General features: G+C 40.2%; 1 protein-coding gene across 2 annotated transcripts in view; it reads right to left on the minus strand.

Moving 5' to 3' along the window:
- Window positions 1–10,188: 10,188 nt before the first annotated feature.
- LOC111862937 overlaps window positions 10,189–23,464 on the minus strand; it is a 478,990-nt gene continuing 465,714 nt past the window's right edge. For both annotated transcript variants that reach the window (XM_033750859.1, XM_023848807.2), the window contains 2 exons: window positions 14,502–14,742; window positions 10,189–12,432 (listed from right to left, as the gene is read on the minus strand). In XM_033750859.1, coding sequence (XP_033606750.1) covers window positions 12,350–12,432; window positions 14,502–14,742 — 324 coding nt within the window. In that variant the 3' untranslated portion in view covers window positions 10,189–12,349. The remainder of the gene's footprint in view (window positions 12,433–14,501; window positions 14,743–23,464) is intronic.

Consider the following 23,464-nt stretch of genomic DNA (forward strand, 5'->3'; position numbering starts at 1 on the left):
AGGAAGATTCCTGGTACTCGTGTCTGTTAAAGGCAGAATCGCCACCAAGATCATAGTGCGGTTGGAAGGGTTAGGTCAGACGTAAAATCGAATAATCTCATTGGGTATCGAACCCACAACCTTCCGGCTTGTAGCATAGTGCCTCAACCGGCTACGCTACCACGTGTCCTCACGTCTCGTATCTGTCCACAAAACAATACGGCGTCAGAAGTAAGAAGACAATAATCATGATTTTAAATTCACTGTAATTGAACTCATAGGATGAATTCATTTCTAACATTACTTTCTTGATATGCGATTATAAGGTTTCATTTATTTTGTTCCAGGCTTATTGAACAACGCAGTCTGTATCTAGACTATACGGAGTCAAATGGTAGGACAATTGATGAATAACGTGTTCGAAAGAGTTTGGAATTAAGCAGCCGTGACCGAATTAAAGTACTGTTCTGGGAGTTGCCTTGACGGACTGAGGAAAATGAGGAGAACTCTCAGTTATGATAGGAGGTGTCTCAGCCGAGATTCAAACCGACCCCCCGAATACGTGTCTAGAACAATACCATTATGCCATTATGGCATATGTTTCTAATTACGTACGTTCATGAAAAAGTTTAATTATAAATTATTTGTCATAAATTAGGTAAATAAATGAGAAATGCTCTGATACTGACGATTGCATTTTTGAAGTTATTATTAACTATATTGAAGGCAGTAAACTTGAAATTACGAGGTTAAATCTGGCAGTCCATGCTAATTTCTTTTCTCTTTGGAATTTGCTCCAGCGCTGAACTCGTTAGTAACCAGAACCTTCGTATTGATCGTATTGATGCAGCGACTCAAGTGACCTTCAGCATTCAATTTCCTTTCACTGCTAGTGGCATGAACACGGACATATTAACTCTATATAGCATGACACTTTTTAAATAATCTCCCGGAAGAAAAATCCGTTCTTACCTCCCAGAAAACACGTTACAGATATCCCTCAGTTAAGAGCAGTATTTATGAAAATAATCGATATTTCTCCTTAAAATAAAATGATCAAAAACTATGATATAATGTGATATTTAAAGATAAACCAAGTACCTTCCTATTAAGGATTATTAATAGGCATATAATCATGAAATATAAATACTCGTTGTACTTATACTAACTTCCAGCAAAGGTTCAAGGAATATTTGTTAGCATAAGAAGAACACAATAAAACAAGAAATAACTGGACAATTCTTTGGAAACTTTGTACTACAAAACAAATAATCCCCACCATCCAAGAACCTGTATTCCTACAGATGTCGTCATTACACGTTTCGTTCACTAAACGAGCATCACAAGGTGGGTACACAAAACTGTACAATATTTACAGCACTGTAAAATGACTTTATTTTAAAGATTTATTATGTCTAATCAATGCATCAGATTGACCCATTTTTACTTGTTGACAGTTCTTTACTTTCTGTGTAATGTTGTGTGTGTACACACCTGATGATGTTCATTCAGTTACCGAAACATGTACTGAAACGGACGATACCTGTAAAAATACAGCTTGTGGGACGCAAACGGGAGCCATTTTTATGATCAGAATGCCCAAACAGGGTGTAGCATTGTAGCATTACATTACAAAGTTTGGAATAATATTTAACTTACATATTTTTGGCAGTTTTCTCCCCATCACGTCATTCCCTGATGCTGGAGACAGAGACTGTATGCGAAGCGCTGGCCTTGTGTTCCGGACTGAAGGGACTGACAGCTCGAGAAAGGTTCAGTTACATTTAGTCACCATGGAACTTCTACATCTGCACTTCACTTTCCGCTTTAAAGATTCCTGTATTCTACGAAATAACACCGTACTGCCTGATAAAATGTTATCAGAGTTTCGAGGGAACCTGATGCCTCCATTCTTACCACCTTGAAGATGGATCATTCCTACCTGACTACCACATGTAATACACTAAAAGTTAGGGATCTTCGTCTCGGTCTCCATAACCTCAAATCTCGCCAGTATTTTGTTCCTTAATTACAACACTCTGTATTACATGCGTAGACTTCACTTACTACAGAATGAAAGTTTGGAACATAATAAACCATACTAAACTGAAGCTGCAACAGAAAACGGTCTCCTATCGGGTAAATGAACAATTAAAAAAGCTTCATATCACTTATACTCTATCCAAAACACAAGATTGTAATCTAGATATCTGAATTTGCTTAATGTCGAAGTTCGTCTCTCCACGCGGTGAAACGGTACGTATATTTCTACCCAACGTAAAAGAGCGATTATAAAAATATAACACACGTGTCACTACTTGCCATGTCGCGTCAAGGTTGCACCCACATTAATACACGTACTAACAACGCCATCTGGACGTAAGAAAAAGTGACGAGCAATATGAGAGCCACGAACGTTGTCCGACCTGCTGCTGCTTGTACAGTGCTGCACCCGTGCAACCCAGCCAGCAGTGCTTACACCCTAATTCGTCTCTCTGTGATGGCTAGTAGCAATTACATGAGTTAGAGTCACTTTATCGTTTATTTTTGTACTATGTTCAACGCCGCTGTGAATAAACCAGACTATTCTGTGTTGAATGCCAATCACAGCGGCAGCGCGGTATAAGGCATGAACAGTCTTCTCCCGCTCGAACACTGGGGTCGTGAGTTTGAATCCCACTCGAAGCATGGATATCTGTGTGAGTTTATTCTGTGCTTGTGTTGTTCTGTGTATAGGTAGAGACCTTGCTACGGGCTGATCCCCGGTCCACGGAGTCCTACCGACTATGTATTTTTTCCTTGGCACTACAGCCCCAATGGGCCTACTTCCATGAACTTCTCCGTTCACTTCGGTTTTTCTAGATCTTAGACATACGGTAGGACTCCTTGGGTGGGTGATCAGCTCGTCGCAGGGCCTGTACCTGTAGACAAACGCAGAAAAACGCACACAAACATCCATGCCCTGAGTGGGATTCGAACCCACGATCCCGGCTTCCGAGCGAGCGAAGACAGTACATGCCTTAGACAGCTCGGCTACCGTGACTGGCAGTGTATAAGAATAATATATAACAATTCAGTTCGTACCTCACAGGAAACAGATCCGAACCCACGATCCCGGCTTCCGAGCGAGCGAAGACAGTGCATGCCTTAGACCGCTCGGCTACCGTGACCGGCACCGACTATGTATACCATCAAGAAACTGAAAACAGCGACAAAAGCCCAACAAAGGGCTGTAGAGCCGTAATAACAATAATTTTGAGTTGAATGACTGAATGCCGGCGAACAGTGCATTGAAATAATGAGGAAGGAATGGGTCGTGAGCTGCTCTGTAGTTATCTGACTCAAGGGACAAAGGAAAACTCTGATAATATTTCCCGTAACTTTATTTATTTCATTTCCTCATGTTTTATTCAAAGACACTGCTAGTAGTTAGAGTACATACCGTCGAATGGTAAGAAAGTAGATGAATAATGAATTGGAATTGGTGTGGAAGGGATAGTACATGGCCTAATTTGCCTTGCTATCCCAGTGAGCGGAAGTAAACAAAACCAAGAAAACCTTCAGTTAAACAGACGGTCACCAGCGTCACCAGGCTAAAGATGACCAATGAAGTCCTTTCCCAGAATGAAAGAGAAACTTCACAACTAACTGGTTTGTGACATACTTTTCGGAACAGAAAATCCTTACTTCAATCAGCATGATGCATAAACATGAGAGGGTACCATGAAGGTAGGTCAGAAAACATTTAATATTACAAAGTTTTATGGGTCATCCTTGGATGGTTTCTCAGTAGTCAGTTTAGAAGTAACCTGAAGCTGTGTTCCTATGTTTTTATATGTATTATTTAATGATATTATATTTCAGCATCCTGTTGCGTTGAAGTATCAATCGGTTTTCTCTTCCGGAAGAAAAAGACGCGTGAATTATTTAATGTTGTTGGACAACGTGCGCAAAGAATTTTGACCTACTAAACAAGACATAATTTGAAGAAATTGTTTAGTCTGTTATAAAGGTATCACTTAGCTAGGCGTTGCTTACAGCCTGAAGAATGAAATATCTAATGACCCAGACAACGAACGTTATATGATCATATAAACAGCATACAGTAATTAGTTTGTTCAGCTATTCCACATCAAGTGTCGGCCATGATTGGAAAATGTCAGATGAGAATAATACACAAAGGTTGAGCTGAACAAATACAATTATACAAAATTTATTCTTTTTTTTTTAAGTCATACATGTCTTGAAGATGAATTTGTTCAAATATATTCCTATCTATGTATATAAACTCCTGAATATTACATCAGAAGAACAAAATGATAAGGAAAAGTATTTTTTCTGAAGGTACAATAATGATTATCTATCAAATTAATAAGAAATTCTGGAAAGATTTAATAGCCTATTTTCCTTTGAGAAGTCACGAAGAATTAGGGGGGCCTATCAACGATGTAAAGTGGGTACACAGACACACAGACAACAAAAATGGGGCACGGACACACAAAAATACAAGAGACAGCAGGGTGATCTCATAATATACACAAGAATTTCTGGGAAAAGGTAATCTTGTACCTTTCTTTGATACGTCATGGGAAACACAGAAACCAAAAGAAAAAATTAAAGAGAGGGACAGAGAGCAAGGTGACCTCCTAAGTCTAGAAATCCTATTAAGTTAGGGAAAATAAATACAGACAGACACACAGACAAGGAGAAAGGTGATTTCATAACTATTTTAGTTTTTCAAAATAAAGAAGAAGGTCTGAAAACAAGATGCATCTTTAACAGATTCTTACGACACCGTTGCCCAATATTTGACGTTATTCTTACGGTGTCCGGTTTCGACCATCTGCGTAAATGAGACCAATACTTCCGCACAAATGGCTGCTCAATACACAGACCGGATCTGCATACCGGCAACACTGTAGCCCCGCATTCAAGAGGTCCTCATTTTGAATTCCAAACGGATCTGTAATTTGAATGTGGTATTTCATGGTTTTTCTCAGTCTCCCCGGACAAATACCAGGATAGTATCTCGATTAGGTGACGACTGCTTCCACCCGAATATTTTCCAAATTATAATCCTGAAATCTGAATTTAATTTATTTAAGGACTAACTTTTTTCTATAACTCAGGTTGTTATCCAAAGAATTCGTCTGGTTCCGAAGCCTTTTGCGTCATTTCGTAACAAGCTTATTTTTTATGGCGAGGAATTGTTAGCTGGAGGATCACCCCTTATCTGCTGTCCGCGACTCTTATTCAATATATTCGCAGCTGCCTTCCATACCTAGAGGCTGTCTCCTATGTCTGCAACCTGGGATACTATTAAAACGGATCTGAAATAGTATGGACTGGATTGACCGGGCTCAGGATAGGGACCAATGGATGGCCATTGTGAACACGGTAATGAACCTTCGGGTTGCATAAATTGCTGGAAGCTCTTCAGTATCTGCACAAATGGCGGATTCTCAAGAAGGGCTCACCTTCATGAAGTGTAGATTTTTCTAAGTTAGGGTCTACCTTAGACACTGACAGAGTCGCAAATCCGGACACACTCTACATCTACCTTTCGGGCTGTATTGAAGTTTATTATGGATAGATGTGCTCGCTGAATCACAGTCCACGTACACCAGCTGTCAAAACGAACATTTTCCTTCCATTCTGTAAGTGGAAGATATAAGAAACAGTTGTGCTTACCGCAGAACTCGTGATTCCTGTCCGACTTTTTATTTTTCTCTTAGGGAGAAAGCAAGAGAAACACGTTTCTCAGACAGCCGACGAGAGATGGATCAATGCTCACCCGTTCAGCCCTGCCTCAGTCGAAACCAACAGTGCTACCTCCGTTATCATCATGGGACTTACTCTCAAGGTAGTAACGCTCAAGAATGCTATCGTGTAGGATGTGATACTGTATCATCTGGCAGAAGTCTAATGACATATCGGAGGCTCGTTCTTCCTCTATCTTCAGAAGTCGGAAATTAAGCCAAATGAACAACAGCAAGTAGAGTTCTGCATATTGGTTGATTTGCTTACTCTCTGATCTTGAAGATGATAGGAATACACTCCTCCGAAACATCGGTAATATTCTGCCAGACTACACGGCATTACTTTCTACAAGTTGGTAATCTTTAATCACTATTGTTTTTCGAATAACAGAATTACGAAGAACTGCATAATGAGGAGCTTCACAACTTGTACCTCTTCTCCAAGTATAATTAGAATGATCAAGTTAAGATTATTGAGATGGGAAGGGCATATAGCACGAATGGAGAACAGGAATGCATATAAGATATTGGCGGGAAAGCCAGAAAGAAAGAGACCACTGGGAAGAATAAGACATAGGTGGGTGGACAATATTAATATTGATCTTAGAGAGATAGGATGGGATGGATTGGATTGATCTGGATCAGGATAGGTAGTAGTACAGTGCTATTGTGAACACGGTAATGAACATTCGGGTTCCATAAAATGCTGGGAATTACTTGAGTAGCGGCTACAAGTTTCTCACAGTAGTGACCATGAATATTACCGCGCTATGCTGTTTGGTAGATCATTTCAATTGTTTCAGAGGAATCTACTCCTTCCATCTTCAGGGTACATAAGACTCCTCTGTTTTTGAAGATAATGACAATATAGTATCTTCCTAAGTTAACTACTGCATTAACTTACCGCTACCAGGAATCGAAGACCGATTCCACAGCCGCCCATCGCCTAGCTCCTGCTCTTCCAGATACAAATTAAAACTGGTCTGTGTAGAAGGTCGCGACCTGTGCCTGTCTATTGAGATGAAGCCTGCTTGAACATTCTTATACTCCCCAGCTTCTACGTTGCATGGAGGCTTCTGGAAATAAATGGCTTCCAGCGCCGACACCTTTCTATCGTTTGTTGCCAAGAACTTGGTGCGGTCTTCGTAAAGTAGAAAATAGTAGTTTCAGTAAAAGGAAAGCAATATTTTTGAATATTGACAAAACTGTGAAAGTGTGTGGATGACATTTCGCGGGCATGGGGTGCCGCAGCCACAGCTTCTGGAGAAATGGATGGAGGGGCTGTTGTCGCGAGTTTCTCTTCTCCTGCTTTGGTATATTTTTCGGTTCTCATCCTTACACATTCATCCTCCTGCACTCTTAACGTTTCCGCTTCTCGTGCTTTGTTTCTACCCATCGTTTTCTTTCTAGCTCTATTCGATTTTAATTCCTCCATACGAGATGATGCATAAATTAAAATTCTACATGTTCTACGTTGAGTATTCTTATATCCGTCGACAAAATAATTTGTTATAAAAATATACAAATATATTTACATTAAAATCTTAAAAGCATGACACGTTTCGACCCTTATTTAATCATCATCAGGTGTATTGTTTGTTCTTAGGAGCTGAATTTATTTATAATATTAATCCATATTTAGTATGAGTATATAACACGTGATAATAGATTTGTAACAGAACTCTTGGTATTATCTACATTTTAGACTAATTATACTGGTATTAAATATAAATAGTTAAAATAAGTGTATATCTAGTTGAAGGTTACATTAGTTTGAAATCAAGCTTAAATTATGAGATAACATAAAGTAATAATCTTTATTTTATATATTCAGTCGTCAACGCAACTAATATTTATTAATTTAAACCACACTACATGTTTCGACCCTTAAAGGGGCCTCTTCAGGTAGTCTTAATTACAAGATTAATTATTGAATTGTAACGCATTATTAATTATATTCATGTAACATGATGCAAAAAATTAAAAACAGAGAACGTAAAAATTGTACATGTTTTGCTTGCCGATTCCTTATTGCTGGTTCCTTGCTTGGTTTATCTTCTACCCTGAAGAGTACATCGCTCCGAAACGTGCCTAAACTTCTGCCGGGTACACAGCGTCAAAGTATTTACAGTCACCCTGTGAGAAGTGAAATTCAAGCTACTCCTACATTGACATTTAAAATAAGAGACGCGTGTGAACGTTACTCGCATTATTCTGCAACCTGCCACACTTCTGTGTTGGATTTGTGGTTCTCACAGTCCTGACTACAGTAGTATCTCTTCTTATGTAAAGACAGACGTCTCGCACTAACGTAGTGTTTCTTCTTCAGCCTCAAAGGGTAAACCATATAAGAAGCCAATATGGAGGAGGGCGTAAGCAGAGTGAAATATCGATGGACTTCTACCGGACTATACCGCATCATTCTCCACAAGACAATAATCTTCATACCACTCTTCTCTTCAGCTGTATTTATCAGCCACCTTTTAACTCCCTGTCAACTTTCATATTATTCTTATGCGTGATTTCGTGATTTTTCCTCCCCCACTCAGTGCTATATTTCCTTTTCTTCTTTGTGGAATGTTCAGTTTCTTCGTCAGACTGTTTCACCCCTTACCATATGCACAAGCACAGGCAAATTATGACTCAAATTTCCAACTTCTTTGTACACAGACGTAAATACCCCACGAGCTTGCTTCGGGAAGTGTTTGTCTACAACGCCGAGAAGCCCGAGCTCACAGCGAAATAAAACGTGGATGCGGATAACTCACACACATGTATGAGTGTCTAGGAGATTCCGTATTCCGTATTGAGGGGGTGGGTTTCCCCACGCACTTAGACCGGTTACTGGTCCATTGTGCGTCCCCCTTTAATTTCTACTCTCTCCATACCCTACCGGTACTGGTGCTTACTATCAGCCCCTTTCTGCCAGCGAGGTTCCAACCTCTTACTGGCAGTGGTATCTAATAGTTAGTCCCTTTCTGTCAGCGAGGTCGTCCCTCCTCTGGCAGGGGTTCCTAGTCCCTTTCTGCCAGCAAGGTTTCTACCCTCTACTTGGCAGTGGTATCTAATACTTTAGTCCCTTTCTGTCAGAGAGGTCCCCCCTCCTCTGGCAGTGGTACCTGATACTTCCCCCATCTACTGGAGGAATTGGAAACTAGTTGGGCGGGAAACTTGGCCTAATTTTGCTCAGAGGTCTCCTAGAGACATGAGGTTCTTTTACGTGCCGTAAATCTACGAAACAGGACCCACGGCTTAAAGTCCCTCCCGGAGGACTTGTTCCCTTAATTTTTCCGCCCTTAAAAATTCCACGACCTCCGTCGGGTTTTTGAACCCGCGTACCTTGAGTGTCTAGAATATAGTATTGCTGGAAATGTTCAGAATGTGAGATGTATATTGATTACTGAAGACATTTAGATCCACGATATATCGATAATTGATATCCTCCTAACCAGTACAGTATCTAAGCTACCGCAAATTGTCACCACAGTATGGAGTATACAGAAGTGGAAGTATAGCTCCACGTAACCTTGGCACTAGATGGGCTTCACGCCCCGTTTGCTCTATTAACAGGAAGATTACTTCTGGTACATAGTGGCGAGTAGGCTGGTGGGGCTCCAGAGCCAATAAGAATATTGTGGAGAAGAGAAAATCAGCTTCCCTTGCCTGGAATCGAAATCCTACTCGCCTATCGTCAAGCCATTAGGCTAATCACTATACAACTTGAACTATCCCAGCTCCATCTCAGCCACAGTTCTGGGCTTGCAATTATGCATTCAATATGTCCCACGAAATTCCTTCGAAGCGCCACGAGGTTATTAGTTTGGGTCTTTTAATTAAAACCACTTGTCGATATGGGCAGAATAAAAGACACCACTAGGAAGACTTAGATATAAGTGAGTGGATAATATTAAAATTGATCTTAGAGTGATAGGATGGGATGGAAAGGACTGGAGTGATCAGGCTCAGGATAAGAGACGGCTCTTGTGAATTCGGTAATGAACCTTCGGGTTCCATGACATTTTGAGAAATTCTTGAGTAATTGCGTAACTGGATGTTATTGGAGATAACTATCAACATTGGCCATTTTCAACTGTTACCCAGCTATGGCTTGAAATTTATGAAACGCAAAGAATTGCCTTTCATACACCTTCATGTAAATTCCTTCTGTGAGTAGTATCTATTGCTTGGTATTTCTCTTGATAAGCCAACTTCTTGATGTATCCTCAAAGAAAAGACTCAAGGGATTTGAAGTACGGTGAACGAAGGGGCCAACGCTGCTTCCCTCAAGACCCGTTCAATAGTATCCACTGAAGCGATTCAAGTGATCTGCTTCTTATTGACGTAACGAAGGAGCTCACTGTCGTATTGTAGCCCCATGTTTATTCTGACCGTAAGATGGGCCATGAGCAATCGGGCTTTATGCTAGTTTAAGTTAAGAAAAACAACGAGATATTTACTAATTCCCAACCTTTATTTCTGTTAATATTACTTCTCTTGACAATGTATATGAGTGTATTTATTACATTGTACTTGCAACATATAAGACAAACGCATTCACAAATGAACATAAAAATAAACACACACACCATGTTTAACTTTCGATGTTCACGTTTTGTTATTGTTCTTCTAGTCTCTCATACATAGAGAACTCAACATTTAGCTCTTTGTCACAACAGGTGGAAGAGCGGATTTGATCTGTATTGTCCTACGGATCTTCGTAAGACGTGAGGACACTCTTCTAGTGTTTTAAAACCTCCAGACCAAAATATAACTAAATCCTAACAAATATTTCCTCTCATGTTTAAACTCGTGTGTGGGTGAATATAGGTATTTATTCTATGTATAATACATGACAAAGTTACAATACAATATTATTTACATATAGGACTAATACAATTGTTCAAGCCGCTTCTGTTCAAACGGCTGCATGATTGAGCATCGACCTTATATGTACACACGAAACATGCCTGGTGTTAAGGATCATTTCGGAAAATCAACATATTGCAATTTGTTATCATATGATTAAAATGTTCTATTGAACCTTCTTTCATCTCGCCAAATCTGCAGCATAATACTACAGAAAATGGTATGGAAACACAGGGGTTCTAATCGGATTGCAAGTAAAGTCAATATGTCTGAAATTTTGTCATGAAGGTGTACAACTGACACATATGACTGACATTTTCAATCCTCTTACTTTTATAAAGCCATTGATTCCCTTTGACGTCTGTGAGACGGCGTCCCGTAAAGGTTACAATAGTTGTTTTGTCGCTGTGAAACATCACCGTAATAAAGCAGAAATAGTTTACTTGTTTGAGGACCCATGTAGTAAATCTATGAACATACGGACGTCTAGTGATAAATCTGCGGAGATTGTTTTGAAGGGTATGGATTCATTTCGTGCACGTAATTTGAATGCAGCCCATAAAGAGTACAGCAACTGGTTAAAGAGTCACGAGGTTCTGAAGCTGGTTTTGTTTCCGTCATCAGGAAAAATATGAAACGTAATCCGTTAGGACCATTATAATAACCTAACCTTCCCAGACCGGGGATAGAGATTAGTTCCTTCTACTACATCCAGCAGAATATTTTTCATAATTCTACTTGATGACGGAAGCAGAGACTGCTTCAAAGCTCTTTGTTTCTTCAACCAAAATCAGAAGATGGAAAATGTCAGTTACGTGTGTCAGTGTATGTACAGTTAGTGTTCTTTTTTTCTGCTCCAAATCGTTCATAAGAACGAGTTTAACATGGAATTATAGTAAAACCTCATGGCATTTTAAGAAGTAAGAATAATTAAAAGGGGCGAAAATTTGACAGTTGACAAAAGGTGAGAAGTACCGGATTGAGATGCCTGGAGTTGCAGAAAATGATTTACGAGAGCTAAAATAGATGAGATGGAAGCAACAACAAATAATGCATAAGCATGAATATCTGTCCCTAAGGAGACCAAAGTTCTTTGAGGGTACTGGATACGTATAATGGGGAAACAAGTAAGGAAACCTTTAACTGAAATGTTGTGAAATTGTTGTGTTAAATTTTATATATTCAGTATACATCAGTAAATATTTGAAGTTCATTAATATTAAATATTATGTCTACTTTATGAAAGTGACTTCAAAATTTGTTGCATCAAATTGGTGATTAAAGAAACTACACCCCTTCCGTCCTCCAACTCACTGTCTCATTTTTATTTATCTTTAGGGCTCAAAAAAGAACATGGCTGAACTGAGATGTCTGAAATGTTACCACTACTGGAAGCCCCCAACTATACTTCTTGTTTCCTTTGGTATATTTTATGGCATCAAAAGATGAGATACTTTAAAGTTAGTTCTTTTAAATATGGTACAAAACTGAATTAATATTAAATATCTTAGAGATAGCAACACTATAAATATTACTAGGTCCTCATCAATATGGAACATGAGACACATTGGATATCTTGTTCTGTTATCACTTCTTGCACTATGTCAGCCGGTACACTTGGATTTCCATTTACACAACAATGCCTGTCCATTGCGCACTGCTTATTTCACTTTTAAACAATGAACGAAATATTTAAAAGTTTATCACCAGTTACTTCATTACATGCTTTACAAGAATAAATCATGCTATCTGGTGTTAAGGACGAGAAGTAGTGCCATACTCAGAATTACGATCAGTTTGACTGAAGATTCCATTCTGATTCCAAAATCTGTAAAAGAAAAATATATAAAGAGAAATTCAACAGTTTTCTCCGATATAATGATGTCACAGATACTAAAGTGTTTCACAGCTGTAAACTACATATGCACATTCGTCCACCATTTCTTTCTTAATCCTACGGGAGTCAAGTGGGGGAAGTTTCAACCTTTCAAAAAAATTGCTATATCTGAGAGCATGGAGATATCTGTTGGCATTTCATGTGACCTACATTCTGAAATAACATTTGACTTCCATTTCTCCAGATTTAAATTTCTGAAAGATATTTTATATATCATTTGCCACTGAAGGAAGAGCCATTCTGACGTCTTAAAACGGTGGAGAGGACTCTAGAAATTAAATAGAACCTTCTACAGTCAAATACTCGTATTTGGTTTAAATTCATGCACAATTCTGTATTTAAAATTGAAACGAATTTTTAAAGAATTGTAAGAGTTTTAATTTTTTGATATTCTATGCACTTTTACAGAAAGGCCTTAATTTGTTTTCAATGCACCGACATAAAACGTGCTATAAATATGCTCTGAAGTTTATTCATATACGTGTATAACCGAGTATTTACTCAAAGTAACACGATTCAATTTGACCATTTCAAACTAAAGAGAATTATACTAAGGCTGTTTGGGGATAAATGTAGTTGCCCAGAAAACCTTCAACACTTTCCTCAAATGACCTTGAAACGGCAAAAGAGGCATTGAATTTGGAAGCTCATTTTTCCTCTGTATATTGGTGTGTTGCATTTCATTCCATCTGTTCACAGATAAGTTATACTAACCGTTGAACAACGAGCCAATTTCTTCGGCTGTGATAGTTTCAATGCAAGTACAGTATGAGTCAAAATATACAGTATTGAAATGAAATAAGTCCTGTTGATACCACTTTCTATTCACGTGAAATCCCCTTGCACGACGGAACCTTCTCAAATCCTGAAGAAATTGTCCGATCACCATGTCCTTGTAGAGTTCTTGCGTGACGGTAAGAGCATTGCTTTCCTCATCCTCAATGGAATAGCGGCCTAATATACCGTGTGCTGGGACGGCACGCCATATCGTCACACGTGTACGATGTAGCGGTTTCTGGACGATAACATCTGGCCGCTCAAAACCAAGGAAGCGTGTTGTCTGACGACCACTTCCGTATGAGCAGAAATTATACTCAAATATGAATACTTTTTCCTCCGTCGAGAGACCCATTTCCAACAACTGCATAACACAACTTTCTTTTCACTACTGGGAACACGTGCGGCTGGAGCTATGCCCCGTCGACGAACGCACATGCGCTTTCGAGATGCGCGAGTTTCAGTACTGCATTTTTGGCGCATACTGTACCTTGAGCAAATCTAGCCGGTACATGGCATGCAGATGGTTAAAGTAGCACAAAAATCGTGATGTTTCACTCGCCAATGACGATGCCTAAATGCATCCAAATTATGAAATTGGTATCTCCAAATTTGTTAGTACATACGTGACAAATAAAATATATAATTGAATTACTAGAGGAAGAATAAAGTCTAACTTAGTGTAACGCTTGTTCAACAATTTCGGAAGATGATGTAAGGGTATATAACATTGTTTAGTGGCATGTCACGTTGTAAGGACCCTAAGTAAAATAGCAGATTGACATAAAGTTGAAAGTCGTCACAGACAACCGACAAAATGCAATATGAGACCTCGACATATCTTTGATGGGGACAGTGGAGAAAGACGAATCGAGACATCCATCCACCTCTGGGATTTGGAAAAAATAAGTAAATTAAATATTAACACCAAAATGAAAAGTACTTTTAAGGAAAAGACTATTCTTTTATATTGAATACTGCAGGGTGATTAGGAAGAATAGGCTTAAACGTAAATTTGTAATTAAATTCTCTGATCCTTCCTGTAAAAACTGACTACCTTCAAACCCTTGTCTCGCTGGTACCCATAAATAAACTTACAACGCAGAAATCAATTACAAAATACAGTACTCAGCAAGAAAAATTAACCATACGACCATATTTTGAAGAACGCATTCCGTAAAGCGGGTAGCGCGTTGTAATGGGTACACAAAATTGTACTTTACCGAGACTATGTGGGGCTGTGGGTCCCATGACCGGTGCAAGTTGAGGCGTGTCTTCAGTGAGCTCCAGCTCTTCACTACGGCGATACAGCGTGAAGATGGTGGCCAGACACCTGAGCCGAAGCCTTCCTTCCCTGAAAACTCCACTAGTAGCTTCAAGCTCCAGGCTCGTCTGTGATACCTCCATACCTCCAACTTCTTGTACGGTAGAGGGGTACACCACTGTGTGCTGTGAGTTCATGACCTGTAAACACGAGACATAGAAGTCAAGGTTTTCTTTTAAAAGATGACAGTCGCTCAACTAGTCAATAAATTTCTCGGCTTAATATAGAATGCAAAGAAGCATTAGCACATTCCCAGGAACCAGTCATTAGTCACTATCCTGTACTAGCTGAATTCAGTCGACGCCATTCCATCCTGTTTCTTTAGGAATCATTTTGATTTCGTAGACCTTCTTCTATGCAGTCGTCTGTTTCCTTCAGATCTTCGTGCTGGAACTCTATATTAATTTCTGTTCGTTTCCATTAGCTCTACATGTCGTCCTCCTTGCTGTGATCGTCCTAATACATGGTAAGGCCGTCCCTGTAACAGGCCGTGAAGGCCCAGGTATGTGTGAGGCTCCCGCATTTTCTAGAAAATAAACTCACATGTGGTATTGTGTTTGGCAGCTTTACGCGCCAAGTTATCCCTGTAACAAGTCTTGGAGGCCCATATGTTTGCTAGGCATTGAGGTTCCCAGATTTTCGAGACAACTGGACCACAGATGACGGCAAGGTTGTCAGCCTGACGCCCCGACTGCCCTTTACCCCCAGGATCCAAATATTGTCCATACACTCTCAGCTGACGTCCTTCACCTTCCCTTCACGTCACAGACCACGTATTTCCTATTCCCTTTCGTTAGTCATCAACACTGAGCACTATATTGTCTGAATTACTGAGAGTGTCGTTAAATAAACACTAAATCTTATACATGCATAAACATTTTTTGTCATTAGGCCGCGCCATAGCTCAAGTGGTTAGTCGCTGGCTTCCCATCGCGGTGGGCCGGGTTCGATCCCGGGTCTGCTCAAGTATGGTTTGTGGTGGACAAAGTAGCGCTGGGGCAGGTTTTCTCAGAGTACTTCGGTTTCTCCTGTCAACCTTCATTCCACCAAATTCTCCATCATCATAATCACCTGGGGCAGGCTACAATAGACCAATCAGTGACCGCCGTGTCGAGTGGACCCAGTTGGACTCCAACCCCCACTAGTGAATTTATTGTTGTCAATATGCAAGTTCAGGTTACCACAGCAACAAATTGTCGAGCAATAACACCTTTCATGAACGTAAAGGGAATTACATCAGCAAGTAGAGAGCAGAATTTTGTTTCAGATTATCGTGTCTATCCTGTGATTGTTGATTATATTTTGATGTCGATGTATGAAGTGTAGTATACTATACGAAAGGGAGTTTTACGATTGAATATTTGTACCTGTGATTCGTGGGAGATGGTGTCAGCCTTGGAACAACATTCGACAACATGTAGTGAAGGGATATTTATGATGGTAGGAAATCTTAATAGATATATTATGATAAGTCATGTTGAATTCTCAACAGGTAATACACTAGTACAAAAAGATATTGCTTCTCTCATCTAAAATAAACGAAAGGAAATTTTGTTTAATTCAAAATGAATTGAAATATATTTCTGTACACAGTCATATACAAGTACACACTTCTGTCTTCGTCTCGCTGTTTTCAAATTTGGGGTGTTGCTACGGTTTGAATTAACGCGTCATTAGCTTTGGGCAAACAAAGTAGTGGTCCTGTAATCTCGACCTTCCCTCAAAATGGACGATTCATTCATTAATGAGAGCACCAGAACAGACAGACAGACAGGCAGACAGAGATGCAGGGTGTCTTGTTGATTAGGTATACATGGCCACTTTGCTGATTTATGGTCCACCAGTTAATGTATCATGTATATGCCGTGTTAATCTGACCGATTTCCCGCCCGCCTACGGATCTCAACTTCCCCACTCAACTCACAAACAACCTCCCCACTTCAGGCAAATAACAAAGCGCAGTTTCAGTTCAGATGAGTCGGGATAGGCGAATCTGTTGAAATCTCGTTTGGAATCGTGTTATAACGCTTATTTTGCTGATATGGTGTCAATGTTATAGGGGTAACCCAAGTATGTTTCTGCCTTCCGACACAGTTTCGTGATATTCCAATTTTAACATGAATAATAACAGGGAGATACCTGTAATGATTTGATGTGACACACAAAGGAAATTAGGTGTATGTATGTAACGTTTGAACATGACATTATTCCAGATTAATTTAAATTGTCCATTCAAAATTAACCATAGGAAATACTATATGTGTATGGGATATATGTTATATATATGTATGTTACCGCAGTAGCTATTAATTACAAAATATATCTATTGGTAATTGTAACACAGTAATTAAAGCAGTACGTACAAACAGTGACGAAAGCATTTGGAAAATAGTTGAAATGAAAGTTACAGCCTAATAAGATATAGTTTGATATACACAGAATGTCCCAGGAGGAAAGATCAATATTCTTGGGGGTCATGGCATCGGTCATTCTAAACTGAAATGTGTATATTTACACGTCTCCTATTCCGAATGGTTTCCAAGACAGAGCTATTTCACTGTGCAGTACACTGTACACTGTACAGATGAACAACACGCCATGTCCTCACACGAGTTGCACCGAGATAGAGCTATTTCACTGCACAGTACACTGTACACGCTCTACACTGTACAGACGAGCAACACGCCATGTAGCGGCCTCCGTAGTCTAGAGGTAACGTTCCCACCTCATGACTCGTTTGTACGCGGGTTCAAATACCCGGCGGAGGTCGTCGAATTTTTAAGGGCGGAAAAATTCAGGGAACAAGTCCTCCGGGAGGGACTTTAAGCCGTGGATCCCGTGTCGTAGCTTTACGGCACGTAAAAGAACCTCATACCTCCAAAGGAGGTCACTGAGCAAAATTGCGGACGTTTCCCGCCCGACAGCAGTCACTAATACCTCCGGTAGATGGGGGAAGCATTATAGATACTTCTCAGCCAGTAGAGCCGGTCTCGCTGGCTGGGCGGGACTGATGGTAAGCACCAATACCGGTAGGATATAGAGGCTGGTAGAAATATAGACGGAAGCACAATGGACCACTACAGGTCTAAGTGCATGGGGAAACCCACCCTCTCTAATAACTAACTAACTAACATGCCATGTCCTCACACGAGTTGCACCGAAATAGAGCTCTTTCACTGTTCAGTACACTGTACATTGTACAGAGGAGCAACACAACATGTCCTTACACGAGTTGCAAAGTGCATTGATGTTGAGGGCAGAACTATCGAAAATGTATTATATTAGGTAAACTGTACCAACTGTCACTTTAGCAATAAATACCGGTATTAGAAACAGTATGGAACATTTCTTTCTTATTAACAATTTGGAACTATGCAGTGAAATCACTCAACCTCGGAAACCGTTCGGGATAAGTCACATGTACATATACTATGACCTCCCAGACATTCTGTATAGTTCATTAGTTTCAGGTTAACTACCCATCATCATCATCATCATCATCATCATCATCATCATCATCATCATCATCATAAATGTTACACGGAAAGGGCTGGTCTAGTGATGAGGCTCTAGACTAGTATTTAGGATGTATCCGGTTAGAATCTCAGCCACGGCACCGGCAATTGTAATTGAGATTATGCGTGGCTTTCCCCAGTCACTTGATGAAAATGCCGAGACAGTATCTCGGCTAGGCCAAGATCTGTTCCTTCCGGATCCTTTCCCATCTTTCCATCATCATAATATTGGGCCCTGATTAATAAAACTCTTGACGGCTTCGTAAAATTCGCCCTCAAGGAAAATTATTGTATCCAGGTGATGAGAATTCACGTTTTACTACAATTTATTAATTACATGTATAACTGAGGGAAGCAAATACTGTCTATACTAAACTAAACTAAACAAAAATCCGTGTCTTGAGTCCACAAGCGAACTATACAGACCGAGCGACCGCTGCTTGTCGGCGAAGTTGGTGACAATTTTTATGGATAGAGGGTGTGGCGTGGTCAGCGAAACGAAACCCCACGGCCGTTAATTTCGGTTTTCTAGACCGGAGCGCTATTTCCTTGAAATAGCTCCTCAATTATCTTCATGAGGATGAGTTTACCCCGTTCCAGACCCACTACTTCTCAGAAAATGTAGTAGCACCAGGAATCGAACCCGGACCTCTGGATGTGTAACCAGGAACTCTGACCATTAGACCACATAAAATATTTTCTATATAGTCGCCATAATTGTTAATTAACTTATTATGCTCCAGTTTGAAAATAGACGTAAGCATATGAAAGTCAATATTTAAGTGGATCTCAATTAAATAAGGTCTGCGAATATGAACAGTGTCAACTGGTTCAGGATAGGAACCCATAGGGATAATTGTGAACCTTCAGTTTCTAAAAAAAGTTCTGGTAAATTACTGGCCAGCTAAGAGCTCATAATTTTGTCAGAAAGCTCTCTACTCCATGCAAGTAATTACAGTTCAATAAAAATTATTTATATTGTGACATGATGCCTGAAGACGGAATAGCAGAGTCAGAGTAGACGTTCACGGCCTGGCAACGACTTCATAAACAGGTTCCTTCGGAAATGAACAAGCACGAAACAATAGAATAACTGAAGCTTATAGGCAACTGCGAGGTAAACACGCCTCTACAACAATAGAGAAATAATCAGAAAAATGTCCTTTCCCTTGGATCCACCTCGAGGTTACAACGCGGAGGCGGGTTCGAATCCCTCCATAAACTTCCGTACGTAGAGGATTACAGTGCAGGCAACAAGGAGAAATCGTACGAACTCATGAAAATGTAGATGTTCGCAACATTGGACTAGGAGAACACCGACACAGGATACAAGAGGCTTAAACTTGGCGGCGGTCAAGCATACGACCGTTCAAGTGACTAGACTGTCGTTGTAGCCGAAGCTACTAATGAATGGGCATGATCTGCTGTATTGAGTCTGGACTGACAGTAGATTTATTACTGCTTACTGTGAATCTGTGGCCGCGCCATAGCTCAAGCGGCTAGTCGCTGGCTTCCACCTCGGCGGTCCGGGTTCGATCCCGGGTCTGCTCAAGTGGGATTTGTGGTGGACAAAGTGGCGCTGGGGCAAGTTTCCTCCGAGTACTTCGGTTTCCCCTACCAATCTTCATTCCACCAATTAATCCACAATCACCTTCACCTATTATCTGGGGCTGGTACAATAGGCCAGAAGTGGCCGAAGTACAAGGGACTTAGTCCCACCCCACTAGCAAAATAGAAAATACTGTGACTCTGGCAAATGACAGACCCGTCCTCTCGTCAGAGAGAGCGCCCCACATCAACAAGCATGCAACTGTCTGACAGTAACAAATATCTGGTCTTAATCCCCAGATGGATACTTCATTCCAAGACAGACTGGCCGACTGACCGTCGGTCGTAACATCAGGGTCAGACTCAAGACTCAGAATTCCTCCACGAACCCGTGTGGAGACGGGGTTGAATAGCTACACCGTATCCGGGCGAATAGTAATAAAACGAAGGAAAAAGAACGCAGTGCCTGGAGGTATAACTGGACCACTTTGTTCCTGGGGGATATCCATACTGGAACCTCGTCCTCCAGGTTGGGGAGTCGCGAAACTTGGACCCGAGAATAACTGCGCTGGCGAGGCCAGCAGGAACTGTAAACGTTAGATCCATCCTCTCGTCAGAGAAGGTGTTTTATAAGGGCTACGACCGCGATTGTTCAGTTGGAAAGAAAAATTACTGGTCAAGAGACTCAAGGGGCTTATTGCCAAGGCGAACTGATATGTGGTAAACCACCAGCCGTAAAGTGGCTCTGACTCTGACTCTGACTCTGACTCTGACTCTGTTTGAGTTGCGGGCAGTTGAGTTCAGTGAAGCGATGTGAAGTAGCCGGTTCGTTCAATTGACAGAGAATTCAGTTATGTGTTATTCGCCGGATAGTAACGAAGTTAGTGCGGGAAGCTGAAGAATATCAGCTGTTAGCAGCCGTTGCTAGGAATGGCTGTTGAAACATACCAGAGTAGATAAAGGCTTAGCGTCAGTTGTGGTGATCTGTTAAGTGCGGAGATTAGCGACAGCTCTGTATTACTTGTAATTACGAGTTGGATGTACAATTGCAATAAATCCAAACCCCGTCTAAAGTCACATACAAAAATACGTGACAATATTGTTAATTTGATAATTAAACCTCAATGAGGTCTAGTGGGTTGACATAACATTAACGCTCTAGATCCGTATTAGTAAGGTTCGCGGTCTGAATTTTCTTCAGTACCTCCACCGAAATGCCAGGATATTATATGGAAATTGCTACGAACAATTTCTTTCAAATCCTTTGAAAATGATTAATCCTCAGTCATCCTAATATTAGAAGCAATATAGACTAGTTATAAACGGCGTCGTAAAATAAGCACTCAAAATATTAGAGGCTTGCATATTACACACCCCTGCCTCGAATCTTCCACTCTATGGAATTGCAGTTACTCTCCAGAGTGCCATGAGCAAATTCAGTAATTACACAACGAACTGCACCACAAATAGGTTACACACACAAGACCGTTTTTATCATAAAACACTCAGTTGTTTATGTTTGAATTATTTATTCATTATAATGTGTATGGCCTTCATTAATACACATATACATTCAGCGGTCATATGAATGACGAAATAACACACAGCTGTAATAGTCGCCATGACAATATCAACAGACATTCGCTTTTAAATTAAATTTGGATGCATGTCTCTGTAAATACGGTTATTGATTTCTGCTTGCATTGATATGAATATTATTTTAAAATTAATCTCATTTCTCTCTCTGCACATTATTAAGGGATACGCAGGTGCGAATTTGGAATACTTTTGGTTAATGGTCCAATGTTCACGACAAACACAATAAAATGTAGGTACCAAAATGATGTTTCTTTTTTAACTTTTTTAATACAATTGAACCCCATCATCATCATTAACATGAATATTTCTATGGTCTCTTGCAGCCCTTGATGGCTACAGTAACGCCTCTCTCAGATCCTGTTCCTCTGTCTTCCCCCTTGTTGAAATTTCTGATTTTGGGAGCTGTGAATTCTTGTTCGACTTTATCAATTCAATTTATGGGGAATCTCCTGCTCTCATCAAGTGGCTGCCATCTTGTTTAATGTGCGTTTCTTCCATGGATCTGTTTCACTTATCAAGTCACTTCAGTGTTTCTGCCTTCACAAATCTGGTAACATCTGGTGCACATCTAGTTATGATTAATTCCTAATGTGCCATTATCATTACTACCGTGATATGTAGGCGCTTCTAGGAAAAGAACTGGTAAGGCATTTCGGCGGAGATAAAGTTGTTGCACACAACCCATTGCTGGGCGAAAACAACAAGCGTGTCCATAGACACGCAAATGGAATTGTAGACTCTTGGAAACAACAGCGTTGCTGCGAAATAAACACACGTTTTTATGGAGACGGATTCCTACAGACGAACTCAGTACAAAACGCGTCTCCGTGTAATCAAAAATACTTTCAATGGCTACCACTGGACTCGGTAGCGAAGTTGGTTGAGGCACTGTGCTACAAGCCGGAAGGTAGCAGTTTCGATTCCCGATGAGATTACTGGATTTTTTCAATTCACCTAATCCTTCCAACAGTAATATGGCCTTGGGGTCGACTCAGGCTGTAACAGAAATGAGTACCGGGAATCTTTCTGGGGGGTAAAGAGTGGCCGGCGCGTAAGGCTGACAACTTTACCGCCATCTGTAAGCCGATTGTCTAGAGAAAATGTGGGAGAAAATGCTCGATGTCTCACAACCCTATAGGCTTCCACGGCCTGTTATATGGATAGCTTTATCTGTTTACCTTTACCGCTGCACTATACCAGCGGCCGTTGTAATAAGAACACATTCAGTTGTACATGAGAAGTCGCAGTAGAAAGGAGAGCAAAGAACGGATTCATCCGTCAGTGATTCCTTCTCCGTCATTCGTCATTCTGAATTCATTTCTGAAGCAGAAGTGAGTAATTCGTAAATCAGAACCAAGTCAGTCACAGAAGAAGAGAAGACAGTCGCGGTCGGTCCAGCCAGAATGGAGCGTGTCTTAGGCAGAAATTAACTGACTATGAGCTGCTGTAACTGAATGTGATTAAAAGTGACTGTAAGGAAAGTGTCAATATACCCAATTATCCAGTCCAGAACCGGTTATTATTAGTAATGGAGCCATGAACACGTGACAATATTTTCCTTCCATATAAATACAATTTTTCCTGTGGTTTTGTATGGATATGAAGCTTTGTTTTGGCATTAAAGGAGGAACGTAAACTCAGGTTATCTGGGAACAGGGTGCTGGAGAGAATGTTAAGAGTAAAGAGAGATAAAATAGGAGATCTCAGGAAATTATATAATGAGGAGCTTCATAACTTGTACTCTTCGACAAAATTAATTAGAACGATTAAGTAAGGAAATGTGCAGGTCATGAAGCACGTATGAGGAAAAGATGAATGCATACCAATGAGATTCAGAGCCAGAAGGAAATAGACAATTAGAAAGATCTATGAATAGATTGGAGAATAATATGAAATGGATTTTAGAGAAATAAGATAGAGTGGCATTGAATGGATTAATATGGCTAGGATAGGGACCAGTGGAGGACTATTTTTGAACCCTAATGAATATTCGGGTTCCACAAAATTGTGAGCAATTCTTCAGTAGCTGAGCCACTGGTGACTTCTCATGAAGGACTCAGCTCCATTTTTCATTTCAAATTCTCTTTGTTTTGTTTTGTCACGTTTATTTAGAGCCCAGTTTTCACTTCCGTATACATGAACAAATATAAAAATATTTTGTATAAAACCCCACTATACATATGTACGTAAGAAGTACACA

The sequence above is a fragment of the Cryptotermes secundus genome, unplaced genomic scaffold, assembly GCF_002891405.2.
Source record: "Cryptotermes secundus unplaced genomic scaffold, Csec_1.0 scaffold697, whole genome shotgun sequence".
Lineage (NCBI taxonomy): Eukaryota > Metazoa > Arthropoda > Insecta > Blattodea > Kalotermitidae > Cryptotermes > Cryptotermes secundus.